The following is a 16,137-nucleotide window of genomic DNA, read 5'->3' as shown; positions in this document are numbered from 1 at the left end:
AGGACATGGTAGCTGTCCACATGCTTAAGCTCTACGAGAAGTACAACCGGGAAGGGAGCCGGCCCGGCGACGGCAACACGGTCCGCAGCTTCAAAGCCAGGCCGGGTAAGACGGGCCGGGCGCAGGGGGCACCGCTGGAGCCCCCTCGCTCCTCTTTCGCTTTAAAGTGATGGGTTTGCGGCGAGGTTGTCATGGACAGCGCGGGGTGTCACGCTGGGTGAATGCGGGGGAGACCTTTGCTAACTACACGGACAGGGTGTCTCCCCTCCGCTTGCGTACGGCTTCCCATCTCCCCTGGCTCCCTTCCCTCCCCCGAGAGTATCTTCCTCGGGAAAGCCGCCGTTGCTGTGGATGCAAACCATCGGCAAAAGAAGCGCCGTTCCCAGCGGATACCGCACTGGGTCGAAAGATTCTTTCAGAAATACTTGGAGCATGAAACTAGTAGAGAGTGCTCCGGCCGCTGGTCCTCTCCTCCGGCTCTGCTCGCAGGCTCACAAGTTCCTGCTAGGAAGAGTGCCGCCTACGGGACCGCCTAAAACTGCTCGGCATCTTAAATACCTTGCACTGCCTAAACCTGAGAAGACATATGTCTGACCTCCCTCTTCCCAGTTTTATGTGGCTTATTATGAGGGTGGAGAGACATATATACTATGTCAAAACTACACTTTCATTATCCCAATCTTACATTAAATAATAAAAAGGAGATTTGTGTAGCTAATAGCCCTTAAATTTGTTATTCTTTGCCAAGGACACTCAAAGTGTCTTTTCTGGAAAACATCTTTCTTCTTTGGCTAATTCTTACAGTCCATACTTAACTATAACTAGGTCTTAAAATAAGAACTGTATCAGCTTCTAAAGCTAATTGTTGTTACCTCATCAGAAATATTCATTATTCTTTTTAGACAAATCTGATGGATTGAAATTCACAAAAGCAAATTTTGAATTAATCTATTTCTCCTACATTTAAGGTTCGTATATAGAATACAGTGCAGCATACGGTGTTTTAGGGAATCATTACTATGATACTGCACAATAATTCATATTCTCTTGTACACCCCAACTTAATTTCTATCCTGTGTCAACTGTAATATTAAAAAGTAATCATATTCAAGGAGGAGGAGACTCCGTGGAAGGATAAGAATGAAATGAAAATGTCTATAATTCTGGGAGTTAGGATGTGAAGCAACTGCAGACATTTGGGAGAGAAATAAATTGTTGTGCTTTAGATCATTAGCTAGTGGTTAGGAAGGAACTTCCACTGTGGATGGTTATTCCATGACCTCCTGCTAACTTATTTTTCTGTGATCCAAGCAGCTGATACTGGCTGCTACCCAGATAAGGCCCTGGGCCACAGGACAAATTTGGAAACAAGGCAAGAATTGCACTACATTCTTTTTCTTCATTTTTCAGTTAATCTGATGAACAAGTTACTTGTGTCTAAGTACTCTAAGTTGTAATTCTAATTTAAAACAATAAATTAGCAGCATTTTCTACCCAGAGGTAGACTGTGCTGGCCAGTTACAAGTCAATATTATTTCACTCATTTTTCAGATCATGAAACTAAGGCAGAAAGGTCTAGAAGTAACTTGTCTTTCCATGCAATGGAAATAAGGCACACCTATGTCCAAAACTCCTGTCTCCTCTGTCCTACCTGTGTACTTTCTCTGCTGGATTCCACCTCTCTCAAGTAACATTTCATGAAAGCAGAAGCTCCTCTGCAGTGTTCCTTTGTTATGACAACAAATTGTATTTCTTTGTAATTCCTCAAGCAAGTGGTGAACACTCTAAAATTAACCATAGAATGATGCAAGATGAGGGAGGGGAGAAGAACCTTATTTGATAGCATGTTTATCTTCTCTGAGAAATTATAGTGGTTTTTTCTGAAAGAAGAAAATTACATGTTTTGCTAAGAAGATGTTGAACATTCATTCTTTATAAAATACAGATAATAATTCTGATCCTATTGAGATAAGAAAAACAGACTACAGATACAGTAATTTTCTCTTCATTATCCCAAGCAATGGACTTACTTCTTTCTTTTTTTCTTTTTATCATATACCTTTCAGAAAATTTGTACTTGTCTATTCCTATCCTGCTGCTTCAAGCTGTTTGTTAGGGCACACTCAAGCATCAGTGTTACTTATGGTTGTCAAGATGAAGGCTCCAGAGATATGAAACATCATTCCAGAAATTTATCCATTGTCATATGTATTTCTGAGGTCTTCTAAACTACCCAGTTGTATTGCAATCCTACATATCCCTTACAGGGTTTACATGGTGTTGACTGAGTTACTGAGCGTGTAGTATTTCCCCATACTCAGTGTGAGGCACTTGAAATGTACGTGCATCTGCTATTTGCATGTGTTCCAAATACAACTTCTTTTTTTTCAGTTCCTGTAGCAGTGCCTGCCACTTCAGGAAGAGTACTTCACAAACATCTGATGACCTCCTCCCAGCTCAGTTCTGTGTGTGCTCTCAAGAGTTCATTATTTCTCTGATAAGCAGCTGAGAGACAGTCTAAGAACTAATTTCTCAAGTTTCTTATTTCTTTAGGTGCTTTACAGTTTTTTAGGGAATTTTGTAGCTCTAGAAAACAGCAGCAATTGGCTGACATTAGTTACTCTGTCGTTAATTGTTTATGACCAAATGTGAAATATTAAGGTATTGTACAACTTCACCTAAATTGCTCAGATAGGGGAGAATTAATCTTCATGGCAGCAATGTGCTGCTTAAGCCATGGAACTTCCCTATAAATTGATTCTTGCAGCTCAAGCTCACTCCCTGAACATGATCAATCCTCTCTGCTAAACAAAGCAAAGACCTTTGTGAATAGTAGAAAAAGCAGCCATTTAATTAAGACTATATCATAATGCATGTGGGCAAGAAGACCAAATCAAGATTAACCAGGGAACTGTAATTCTGGCTTCTAGAACCTTGCTTTAACATAATTTCACCACTGAAAATTATTTAAATGAGGTTCTCTGCATATTCCTTTCTCACAGATGTGTTATCAGAAGTACCATGTAAATCTGTTTTGCTAATCTTCATTTACTGCAATGCAGCATTCTTCCATGTGGGCTACATACTAAAAGCTAGTATTTCCTTTCTTTGGCCACTTGCCTTTTTTCTCCTACCAATCTCTTGCTTGTATCCTCCACACAACTTGCCTGTATTCCTGACTTGAAGATGTCTACAGTGATCAGAGGCAGATACAATCAGCCTCTTAGTGTATACAGCTAGCAACTTTAATGTATACATCTAGTACAGTTCAACTCAAAGTAGACCTGGAAAATGTAACAATGCATTGCTGACAGCTTGGTAAAAGCCTGAGTGAGCTCAGGATCACAGATTCTTATTCTGTTCTATGAAGAATTTTGACTTTCAAAGGGTTTGTTTCACTCTAGAATGCAGATTTTAGAATAATTCAACCTCTCGTCCTCTGAGTTATCATTATAAGTTACTTTCCCATCTGAAACTGATGTTTGAAACATCTTTATCCTAATGATGCATATGCTTCATAGCCATATCTATAGAGCTCATGGTGCTAGAAGCATTCTACTACTAAAAGAAATATTAGAAAATTAAACTGTACACAGCTCAAGTGAAGAGAAGCAGTGGATAGACTTTGTTTTAAAAACATATGCCTTCTGAAATGAACAAATATTAATAAATCCTGATGTTCTAAAGGGAGTATTACAATTACTCTCTCGCTTACCCTGAGAAATAATCGGTAGCCTGGTGACATTTCTGTGCTTCAAAGACTTGAATAGAATCTAAACTCTTATGGTATTTCATAGTATAAACACCTGTGCATATGACTAGGGTTAATTAAAAGCTTACTAATAGGAATCCATTGACAGAAACAAACAGGTTTTATCACAGAATACTGTGTTTCTTTTAGCCTCTCTGCCGCTGAAACCATTATGTGGGCATCAGTGCAAGCTGTTCCACTTCACTGTGTCAGGAACAAAATACAGATGATGTAGATGGGAATTGCATATTTGAACATCAGACTGTCTGTGTGGGCAGGGGCTTAATGAACATGCTAACCTGCTGTTCTTTAGTCCAAATGATTGTTCCATCCAGCATTAACTGGGAGACAGCAAGCACCAATTTTGTAAGATGTAGCACTATTGATTTCCCTCTTTCAAATGAAACTGTGCTTAAAAGGAAGAACGTTCTGACAGGTGGCAGTTAATAGTACTGCCTTTCTGTTGTTCTCAAAATTTCTGTGGCTCCTCCTCCATAGTGCATTGAAAATCAAACCTGTGTGTTTCTGGGAAGCCTGCCTATGGAGTTTGTTGGTTTTTGTTTGTTGTGGGGTAGTTTTTTTTCTTTCTTCTGCCAGAGATGTTTCAGGTATGTCAGAGAGGGCTCCCAGAGGGTTGGTCCACTTGGGTTAATTAAAGAGCAAACTTACTCACTGCAATCCTTTGATGCATTCTAAGTAGCACTCTGAGCTTGGGAGAATAAGAATCAATTCTGCCACCATTTTCCCATATACTGTTGAGCTAGTAAAAATTTTTTAAAAAGCAACTTTTCACAATGATAGACTGTGAAGGCATTGTCTTTTGATTCTGGGATTACATTCTAACACTCTAAGAAATATTTCTACTGTTTAAATAAACATAGTGTAAACAGTTACTAGTGTAAAATTGTTCCTCTTCCTTGAGTGGACAGTGAAGATGTAAGCTGAGCACAAATAGTTCAACTAGCTAAAAAGAAGCAGTTTCAAATGGAGTTTGAATTTTAAGAGTCAGCTCCTATTCAACAGTAGTTGTCACTAACTTCAAGCAGATCAAAACAGAAGCCTTAGAAACCAAGTATGTTTTACAGTGCTTTAAACAAAGTGCCTACATGATGTGTACAGGAAAGGAGGATTGCTCATAAGAGTAACAACCCCCAAAATGTGCCATACTACTTATTTATCAAGCCCCCATGTGAAATGACTCTTGTGCACTGTTTACAGACAATGAACTTCATATGCTATTCCCCACAGAGTTAGCACCTGGAGACCTTTGAGGAATCTGCAGTCAGCTTTAGATTAGACCATCTTGAATACTAACTGTAAATCTGATTTCTGCTATTATACTCAGCAAGGTACTGCTCTGAGCTCTGCCACAGGCAAATTTGACAGCTTCTCTGAGCTTGACTTTGTTATAATGAAATAGAAGGAAAGACTGCTTTTCTTGCCTGCCTAGAATGAAAGGCACTCTGAAACTAAAAATCTCTGGGAAGAGTTTTATCCCTCATATGTACAAAAGATGCCCAGTATGGTGAACAGTCCAGATATTATTGTAATATTGCTCTTAAATATTTAAGAGGGTTTTTCCTCTTGTTCAACATAGTTTTAAGTTGAAGTGATAAGCTCACTATGCTTAATGATTTAAGTGAAAAGTAAAATTTGTTAATTCACTTAAATGGAAATAAGGGTTTGACTGCCATTTTTGGTCTCAGAAATATATTTATGTTTTCCTTGCTCTCTTGCAGAATTCTTGGCCCAGAAGCCCTTGTACTGCTTCAATCTGACATCTATGCAGGATTCAGAGATGATCCTTGCTGCCAGTTTTCACTTCTATGTTGATAAACGCCCTCGGCACCGGGAAGTGTTTTGTAAGCGGTCAAAGAACTCATCCTGCCGCCTCCTTCACCTGCCTCCGGCCCTCCGGCTCAACCTCGTTTTCCAAAGCATCCACCAGAATTCTGCCTACGGACTAGTTAAAGGGAACATCACTGTGCTTCTTCAAAGGCGAGGGGCTTGGCATGTAACGGACATTTCACACATCGTAAAAGAATCAAAAAGGGCTGGAGAGCTCATTCTCTGTGCCGAGCTTGATTCTGGGGAGAAACATCAAGGCTTCCCTGAACAGGTCACCAGTCATTTGCCTTATATACTAGTTTATGCCAATGATCTTGCAATCTCTGAACCTAACAGTGTGGCAGGCACCCTACAGCGTTATGATCCATTTCCTTCCAATGATGGGGACCCAAATCTGTCCCCTAATGCTTCTGCTGATACTCGGGTGAGGAGGGATACATACCTCACTAGCTCAATTCAGAACAATGAGTTGCCAGAAGTACATTATAACAACAATAAATACAACAAGCATGACATATGGGAGAATGCCTACAGATCCTTGAAACCAAAAGCCTCACGCAAAGATCGAAGGAGAAAAGGGCAAGAAAATACAGAAACATTTACAAAGTCACAGGTGTTAAATTTTGATGAGAAAACAATGAAGAAAGCAAGGCGAAAACAATGGAATGAGCCGAGGATTTGTTCAAGAAGATACATGAAAGTTGACTTTGCTGATATTGGCTGGAATGAATGGATCATATCTCCCAAATCATTTGATGCCTACTACTGTGCAGGGGCATGTGAATTTCCAATGCCCAAGGTAGTATGTCTTTTTATTCTTGTCACTTTGCAAAAAGTAGGCCTACTGTTCTTCCTATCCAACTACTTCTTAAGTTAGATTTTCCTTAAAATTTTTACCTTTTTCACTGTGTTTTGTTGCATTGTTCAACCTAAATAATTTAAGCAATATTCCATATGCCAAAGGATTCCAAGTTTTCTTTAAAGTTAATCTAAAGAATAAGAAAAATATCTCAGGTTTATCTTCCAATTTCTCATTTTATATCTTGAAACCATAACATAAAGATTTATACAGCTTATGAAAATATGGTCACACCCACTAAATCATCAAAGTACTCTATTATACTTGGAGAAGTATGAAGTATTATATGCTGATAATAAAACAAGCTACTCTTTCACAGTATTTCTCTATTCCACTTTAGAAGAAAAATGCAGAGTAGTGACACTGAGGTATTTTTAACTTTAAGAAACTGGTTGTCACATTTGAAAACAATAATGCTGATTACAATGATATTTGTCTACCAAAATTCTAAAAAGTTAATACAGCTGGAACAAAAAAGTTGATTTACCTTATGTGGCTGGAAATGCCACATAGCTGTCTCTAACACTCCAAGCATACTGAATTCCTCCTTAGAAGCAGTGTGAAATTTGCTAATAGAGAGGCAAACATTTGGCTCACTCCCACTCTGTGTTCTATGGAAAGAAGTAAAAATTTTGGTAATCATATGTAGGACAAGAATTACCAATATTTTATAGGGGTTTCAAGTGATGGCAGAGGGAAGGATTTGAAGCACTGCGTAAGATGCCTATTTAGAAACTGTCATTATTTTGCAATTCTACCTACAAATGGCCTGATTGTTTATTCTACTGACATTTTTGCTTGTGGTCATTCGGCACATAAATAATGGATAGTGTTTTACAGCAGAGAATTTCAAGGCTCTGAGACAGGAATCTGCCCTACTTTATATACAGGGAGACTGATGTATGTTTGTGTTGAAACAAGTAGTATGATTTCAGGAAGAGTAGATATGCAGGCTAGTTTTAAGTCCAGGAACAGTGAAAATACAGACTTCACCGTAGGGTGCACAGATTTGGCAACGTGTTCTTGTGTAGCTGGCCAATGCTGAACCATGTGTACATAAATTGATACACGGTCTGGCAAAAATTAAAGCTTGCACAGACTGACATACAACTTCATTGTTGTTGTTGTTGTAATATAAAGAGGTCATGCAACGTAATCACCATTTAACTTATCTAAAGCAAAACACAGCCTGGCAATATGGGTTATTTGCCATAGACCCACAGTCTAATGCACCATTCCTACACAAGAACACAAACCCAAACCAAAAAAAACCCAAGCAAACAACTCCACCCTTCAAAAAAAGATGCATTTGACGCATTTGGTTTCTTGTGAGCAAAACAGCATAACACAAAAGCTGCCAGGACCATAAAAGAGAGGATCCATTTCTAGCTGGAATAGTTGAATAAGCTTATATTGCTCACTTATTTAACATCTTATCTAGAAATATTACTTGCTATATAATAAAGATTCCTTTGTAAATTAAAACCACTTACTTTAGTTCTTATTTTGAGACTTGTTTTCTGTATAAATTAATGTGACTGCACTTGTATCTTGGTGCCCTAAAACCAAAACAAGCAAAAAAACGCCAACAAGAACAGCAACAAAAAAAAAATAAAAATACAAACAAACAAACAAACAAACAACAAAACCCAGAGTAACTAAATCACAGATCCATAGCTGTGGGAATTTTGCATTTGATACATTCATTGATTGGCTTTGCTTTGGAAAAGGTCTGCTCTTTGTCAGCTTTGTATATTTAAGAGGGAAAAAAAGGAGGCAGATTCAAGAGTGTAGCTTTTTTTAATGAGTGTTTCCAAAAGAAGAGCAATAGCTAGGACTGAAGATTCAGTTCAGAGCATAAGAATTGCTAAATATTATGGAGGGAGAAATACCTTTTGCTCTTGCATATATGCTCTAAGTCAGCCAAGTGAGATCTTGGCTCTCCTAAGTAAAGATCACACTGAAGCTATTCATGAAGATTTGGTCTACACAATCAACCTCTAAGGGACAACAGATACCTTATTTCCAACTGCAGAGACAGAATCATATACTTGTGTTGAGAATCATTACATTGTATGATTACCTTTTTTTAAGTATCAGTACCTCATTCTGCACATTTACTTTAATGACTGCAATTCATAATTTAGGTACACAACAGCTTGGGTACAAATTTTGTGACAGCAAGTTTACCTACCTGACTGCTGAATTTCTTATTCCCTGAACTGTGAGGAGGAATAATAGGTTATATGGCTGGCTGCAGTGCTGCATTTACCAAATAAATTCAAGTCCTACATGTGGTAGAACCTGGTCTGTTGTATATAACTTGGCAGCCAGCATTTAAAACATTAGCATTTCCTCAGTGCTATCACTACTGGGCATTCCACTCATTATTTCAAGCTTTCTACTTTATCACATTGGTACAAAGGCTAATGTGAAGCCTAGCCCATGATCACTGAACACTGATGCCAGGTTTCCAGAAGGGCTGATAAAATTCAGAAGCTGGCTGGATGAGGGGTGCATGTGCTGTCTGGCTCTGCTGTCAGTATAGGGCTCAGGCAGCCAGATTTTGTACAGAGTACTGGTCCATCATAAGCATATTTCTCTCTAAGCATTTTTGTGTATAGTGTATCTACTTGCAGGCATTAGAAACATAATTAGTGCTGCTGTCTTGGGAGGCAGCAGCTCACACTAGTCTGCTCTCATCTGCTTGTTCCTTGCAGATATTAGATACTCACAGCTGGAGAAGATCCTAGTAGGATCTTCTGCAGGTTCATAGCCAGGAATCATGTAAGTCAGTAACTGGCACTGAGGGCAATGACGGTTATCCACTGCATGGGGTCAACAAATGCTGTTTCAGTAGCACATTGTGATCTGTAACTGCTTCAAATAACAATATGAAATAGCACAGGCACTAGGAACACTTCAGGAGGTTTTTTGTAAAGGCTAAATTAAGAACCTGATTCTAGAAGCCCTAATTCTTTGAATTTTTAAACTCTGCAGTTGCTTAAACACAAAAAGAACTCCTTCTGTCTCTCTCTTGCTGTCCAGATTTGCTGGCATGACCAATGTGGGTAGAAGGTGATTTCTACTTCACACAGGAGCTATGAGACTACCTCACTGCTGCCTGTCTGTGCACAGCTTTGAAATCTAAAGATGAAGGGAGACAAGAGAGACCAAGCTGTTGTTAATTATGCTAACACATACTAATGAACAGATACTAATGAACAGAAAGGCACTTTGCAGGATTGGTCACTTGTTAGGACTTGGCTATAGGGGTGCTGTCTTGGGGCCCTGAAGGGTCAACGATGGATTTCACAGTTCCTCCTTGTAATGGCTTAGTTAAGGATGATCTGAAAGCCTTAATGGCAATCAAGATTTGTATCTGATTTGCTGATATGTTACACTTAATGTGAATGTATCATAACTGAATTATACTGAAAAATATCTCCTTTGTTCCATCCATGGACTACATAACCTTTCGTATTGAAGTGGAAAATCATGTTTTGCATATACTTATATATTTAAAAAAAAGAGAAGATACAGGAGACAATAATTCTTCTCACTTGAAGTATCTAATGTGCAGAGTCCCTTTCTGTTGTCCCCCAGATACCATTTTCCACCCGATGTACTGCTGCGTACCAACAGCGATGTGCTACGTACACCAGATACGTGCAGATGTGAGAAAAGTCACGAAATTGTAGCAAAAAGCCTGATATGACTAACACAACTTTCTTACTGTTGTTGTTGTCATTTGCTGGGATAGTGTTCAAGCATGATAACTGAACAGGAATCACTGAAGCTTCAGCCTCAATGGTGGACTGCTTGCCATGCTATTGCCTCATGAAGTACACGCATTCCATGCTATGCTGAGGCAATGGCAAGGATCTGTCACCAGTAAACCTGTGCCTGACTGTGTGTAGTGTAGCTTGTGAAAAAAAAAAAAAAAGAGTTACATTAAACTACTAAGCAGTATACAATTTACATATCTTAACTTTTTCCTTTCCTTGTTCTTACTGCTCTTATGCCTAATGGCTGCCTCCTCTATTCAAATGTGTTGTTTTTGTGTTGTTAACTGCATCCAAGAATCAATAGTAGGACTAAAATTCTGGCTCAGTACCCTGAATAGTGTATAGATGTAAAGCGGCAAGATTTTTTATTATCTTCTCCCAGTTTTAGGCTTTCTTGGGGCAGGGAGGGCGGAAAATAAAACAAAGCCTGGTGAGGAAGGTAGAGGGAAGCAAAGATCACAGGTTGTTTGACTATTCTAAACTAACTCCTTCCTGTGGACACTACTTCTGGAGTACTCTGCTCTTTTAAAATAGAGTAATTACTGCTGGAAAAAGTAACTAATTCCAGGTTAGCATACATGAGAAGAAATTCTATTGGAACACAGGGATAGTTATTTTGGAAATAGTTACAGTAACCCATTTTCCACGTGAGACAAGAAGTTAAAGAAAAAAAATACAACATCTTGCAACTGAGAAGTATGGCCCACCTTAGTCTTCTGCATGTCTGCCTCCAGCATCTAGCAGGTACATTCAGGGACATTCTTTCTTCAGGCTGCTGACTGCTGGCTGTGCCACCAGTGCCCTCCTCTGGTATTTATGAAGGCAGCATAAGGGACACAAAATATCTGTTGGATACACCCAGCACAGGAAAGCTGGAAGTGTGAGGGACTGACTGTGCTGCATCAATCACATGTATTTGCTGTATTGAGAAACAAAAAGCCATAATTGTCGTAATTTTCCAAGTCCACCTGAGGAAGCCACTGCTCATAAATGAAGCTATAACTATTTCCTTCTCTGTTCCAGATTGTCCGGCCATCAAATCATGCTACAATTCAGAGCATCGTAAAAGCAGTAGGAATCATTCCTGGCATCCCAGAACCCTGCTGCGTTCCTGACAAAATGAGCTCACTCAGTGTCCTGTTCTTAGATGAGAACAAAAATGTTGTTTTAAAGGTATATCCCAACATGTCAGTTGAAACTTGTGCCTGCCGATAAAGTTCATACAAACACACCTTTAGTGAGACCCACACATCCTGCCTGACTGTACTGGGAAGTTGTAAATGAGAAATGAATCCACTTGTGTTGATGAACAAATGCAAGTCTACAATTCCTCTACAGAAAGCATGCGGAGGGACTAAAATGATACATGTGCTCACCTGGAAGGATATGTCACACTGCCATCATTTGTCCTTCATATTTATCTTCCAGGAACTCAGTGCTTTTACAGATGTCTTCCTAACCCACCTAGCCAAGATACCTGGTGTTTAGTGAGAAATTTAAGTGTAAAGTTTTCCATAATTAAAGGACTAAAATATGTTTCTATATGCTATTTTCTGACTATTTTATCTCTTCAGTTAACCAAGAAGATGGGAAGTGAACTTGGAGAGGCAGGCTTCTTTTAGAATATCACTTTTGTACAAAAATCAAAACTTTTTGCCTAAAACACTCATACTCTCTCTCTGCATATTTATACTGAAAAATGCTGTAATAAAGGGCTTAAAATGTATATTTTCTTCAGAATGCAAGTATAGTTCATAATTTTTTATATAAACCGTATGTTAACATAGCCATTTTTGGTTATCCTTCCCTAATATATGATTCGTTCTACATAAGACATGTAATATCCCACATTTTTGTTTTGCTGGAGAATTTCAGGTTGTTAAACATATTATCTGAGTAACACATACAATATAGTAATATGTTGAAATACTAAAAATAAAATAACCAAGATTTATATTTTTGTAAATTATACTTTATATCCTCTAGATTGTTACATGCTTTTAACAAAAGCTAATAAATTAAAGGTACAGTAGTATCTAAAAATATTTGAATTGTCTTTCTATAAATGTACTCTCTTGCATTCTGTTAATTAGATGGAAACATGTAAATACATGTTAAGCTTGTCATAATGCACTTCAATAGATTAAAGACAGAAGAAAATACTATGATCATCTAGACTGACCTCCTGCATAGCACAGATCAAAGAACTTTGCTCAGCAGTTTCTGCACCATGCACTATGGAACTTCTGTTTTGAGCTTGGGAATATCTTTGAAAAACATGCATAAATTTGGCTTTAAAGGTTTCATGTGATAGAATATCGCTACCAGACTACAAGTAGTTGTTCCAAAAGTTAGTGCTCTTTGTTCATATGTAGTGGCTTAATCCTAGACTGAATTTGATGATCTTTAGCTTCAGTTCAATGGATCTTACTGTAACCTATTATATTAGATCCTTTTTATCTATTATACAAAATACTTTCACTGTGTATTTTTAGTGTAGTGAGTAGGGTCAAATTACATTTTGGCTGAGATTTAAATAGATTGGTTTCTTATTCTAAGCCTCAAAACAATTTCTCACAGCTCTCTTCTGAACTCTTTCCAGAACTTTCATTAACTTTCTTTTCAAACAATGAACATCAAAATGGAAAACATTTGGCAGTGGTTCCTTTAGAAATCTTTATAGAAATAAAGTCTCTGTGTGCCTCTAACTCCTGCACAATCCCCTGTTGATACATTTATGGTAGCCCTTGTAAGTGCAGCGCTCCTTCAAGAGCTAATGTTCCATCATGGTGTCTGTCAGTCCTCTTTCTCAGTGTCCCTGTGTCCTATGTTACACTTGCCACATACTTTACTTTGACCCACCAGCTGTACAATAGCATAAGCAGCACAAGAGCGGAACAAACTTCTGAAGTCTGTGAGGTGGCACATACTGCAAGATATGGAGTGTTTCCTGCTCAAGAGACAGTCTAACCTTACGCACAATCTTACCCTTTTAAGAATTGCGTTGTTTAGGGGAAGAATACTACATGCACTACCTTCTGATGAATAACTGAAAGGTTCCTGTCCTGCTAAGGTGCTATGGAATTTCTGCTGCCAATATTCCATACTAAGGTGGTGCAGATTCCCACCTCTTGAGAGGTAGTGCCTCTCAAGGAATACCCTTACTACACAAGGAATACACATCTCTTACTAGTAAAGCTTATTTCATTTGGAGTTTAGCTGTACTGGTCAATTCTCTAATGCAAACAAGGCCTCCTACCACTATTCGTTTAGTGGTTTAAGCTACTCCTTTCTGGACCTTTGGTATTTGGAGGTCCAGCCTTCGTCTGGAAAGAGAAACTTTGCATTTGAAATGGCACAAGTGCAGTCAGCTGGTGCCAGAGGACACTGATACCCTTACTCTCTTGGTTCCAACAGATCTTTTTATTTCTATGAACATCCTTTAAACCATTCTGCTCAATGTTTAGGTTTCTAGAGGAAGTTACTATTGACAAACACAGGTCAAGATAATTCCACTAATTAATCCTAAAAGAACTGAGGACATACTAATATGGGATGATTAAAGACAGATAAAACATGGAAACAGCTGATACTAGCCAGCAAAGCATTAAGGACTTTTTTTCCCAAAATCCAGTTTCATTCTTTGAGGCCACAGTTTAATTGCCAGAGGTAACAGCTAGAACGTACCTAGGTTTTTGTGGAGTATTTCAATTCACTTGCATGAGGCTGCATAATTAAAAGAAACCATTGGACAATGTTAATATATTTGTGTATCACATGAACTAACAACTTTCTCCCTCCAAACCTCAAATTACAGCTTTCAAAAGGAATTGCCACTGAATTAAACTATTCATTTTAAAGTTTCTGCAAAGCTGACACTTGGCCTGACATTATGTAACATCTTTATGTATGAACTAGAAGTCTGTACATAGCAACACCCACAGCATTTTCAGAAGGAGAGAGGTGAGATGGCTTGATCTAGCTGCACTTATGTAATTAAAGTTCATTTTAGAGCAGACAGATGCAGAAATTCAGGTACCTCTGCACAAGGCATGGAGGCTGCTCCTACTGAGTAAAAGGCTGCACCCTTGAAAGCCGTAACTCTTAAAAAAATTTTGTGGATATCATGGATTTATGGTGCAGTATGAGCATTCAAGGTGATGCTATGTAATGAGAGCTAATGAAAGCTCTGAAAAGATACACACTGGAATAGTGAAACACATAAGGAAAGATTTGATTTCTGCATGTGACACTGATGGACTGACACCAGAAAACCACGTATAGCCCTGGGGTTCACCTTTTCAAAAAGACATTAAAATTCTGAAAGAGACACAAAAAAGAAAACAGTTAGAGAAAATGTCCTATGTGACTGAAATGAACAATCTGTTTATTTTATCAGAAAGCCAACTGAGAAGTAACTTGATTACACTGTGCAAGCACTTCAACAGGGAGAAAATGTCAGCACTATGAAACTCCTTAAACTAGCCAGAATGTTACAAAAATTCCCGTCTAGAAGGTAAAGTCAGGCACAGTGAAATAATAAATGAAGCACCGTGGGTTTTTTAACTGTAGGTGATTATTTTTTGGAGTAAGTGCTACGAAATTGAAGAAATCTTTGATTCTTTGACATGTTCAGGTAAAGTCCGGAGGCACTTAAAACCTTGTGTTTAGCCAAACACAGGTAATTGGACTATGAATGCACTGGAAACACAAAGGCCTTGAGTAAAACATAACAATCTTGCTATGCAGGACACCAAGGTCAATGCCAAATAATCTATTTTGACTTTATGTCATATGAACATAATTAACCAGGATCTTGGATCCAGTTATCACTCGAACAGACACATAAGTGAGCATTTCAGAAGTTTGGGATCAATTTAAATGCTGTGTATGCACTGCTGGAAAACTAGAGAAGAATGGCCAGAAAGAGCAAAATATTGACTGCATCTTTGCAATGAGATTTTTTAATGTAAACAGCTCATAATACTATTCAGACTTTATGGCACATGTACAGTGTGAATTGACTTGTGCTTAGAAAAAATGATGCATTAATAGTACAGATAAAGCAATTATGTATCATTAGATTAACTCATAACACATTCATTAAGATAAATAGTGATATTTTTGTCTCTAAATAAACCTGTTTTTTTCTTCTGTATCGTGAGAAATTAATTTGCCTTGGCCCCTTCTTCTCATGGGTACAGTATCTTCATAGATAATCTCTGTATCTTCAGAAAGACTTCTTACTTTCCGTGTGGCCTCAGAAGGCCTAGTTCTGTCTTCATTTTGAGGTCAGGGAAAAAATGACGGGTTGTTCTTGGACTGGATTGAGATGATGAATCTATGAAATATATTACATAAGATACTATAAAAACAAGGCTAAATTCCCATACACCAAAGGAATCAAACTGAAAATGGACAAGCCTGCAAACAACATGAAGCAAATTTGACACAAAACAGATATTTCACTGTGTACAAACAATAGCTCTTGGCTGATAAACGGAAACAAGTTTTAAGGTTGTTTGTATTGTCATGAGATCATGTATTGCAGAATCACAGGTCTCCATCAAATGACTGGGGATTTTCTGATTGCATATGAAGGGTCTGTAAAAAAGATTTTTCAGATATTATTTGCTAATAGCTAATAGAGTGATTTTGTTCTAGATCTCTATTTTCTAGTCTTGATAAAAACAGTGTAATCTTCTACGTCCCTAAGAAAGCTTCTCTCTGTGTTGGCAAGGAAATGATAGAAGAATGTAATTAAGCAAAGATGACCCTAAAGTGAAATGTGGATTCTTTACAATATACAATGTCCTTCCCACCAGCCACATGTGTTTGTCAGATGTTTACAGAATCTTCATTAACTAAGAGCCTTGCTAGATAACAGAAGC

The 16,137-nt window shown here is 38.2% G+C and overlaps 1 protein-coding gene across 1 annotated transcript; it reads left to right on the top strand.

Moving 5' to 3' along the window:
* Window positions 1-5: 5 nt before the first annotated feature.
* GDF10 (growth differentiation factor 10) lies at window positions 6-12,289 on the top strand. The gene is made up of 3 exons (XM_018068867.2): window positions 6-105; window positions 5,491-6,398; window positions 11,270-12,289. Exons 1-3 carry the CDS (start codon window positions 6-8, stop codon window positions 11,459-11,461), a joined length of 1,200 nt encoding a protein of 399 aa, XP_017924356.2. The 3' UTR covers window positions 11,462-12,289.
* The last annotated feature ends 3,848 nt before the right edge of the window (window positions 12,290-16,137 follow it).

Source organism: Manacus vitellinus, unplaced genomic scaffold (assembly GCF_001715985.3).
Source record: "Manacus vitellinus isolate BGI_N305 unplaced genomic scaffold, ASM171598v3 scaffold_15_pilon, whole genome shotgun sequence".
Taxonomy (NCBI): domain Eukaryota; kingdom Metazoa; phylum Chordata; class Aves; order Passeriformes; family Pipridae; genus Manacus; species Manacus vitellinus.
The sequence above is the reverse complement of the archived record's forward strand: the minus strand, read 5'-3'. Positions and strand labels throughout refer to the sequence as shown.

What these genes read in the sequence shown, in the direction of transcription:
- GDF10 (XM_018068867.2), top strand. Translation starts at nt 6, where the DNA reads ATGGTAGCTGTCCACATGCTTAAGCTCTACGAGAAGTACAACCGGGAA. An exon ending in CAGCTTCAAAGCCAGGCCGG is followed by an intron (nt 106 to 5,490) that starts GTAAGACGGGCC and finishes GCTCTCTTGCAG; the next exon opens with AATTCTTGGCCCAGAAGCCC. An exon ending in GTGAATTTCCAATGCCCAAG is followed by an intron (nt 6,399 to 11,269) that starts GTAGTATGTCTT and finishes TCTCTGTTCCAG; the next exon opens with ATTGTCCGGCCATCAAATCA.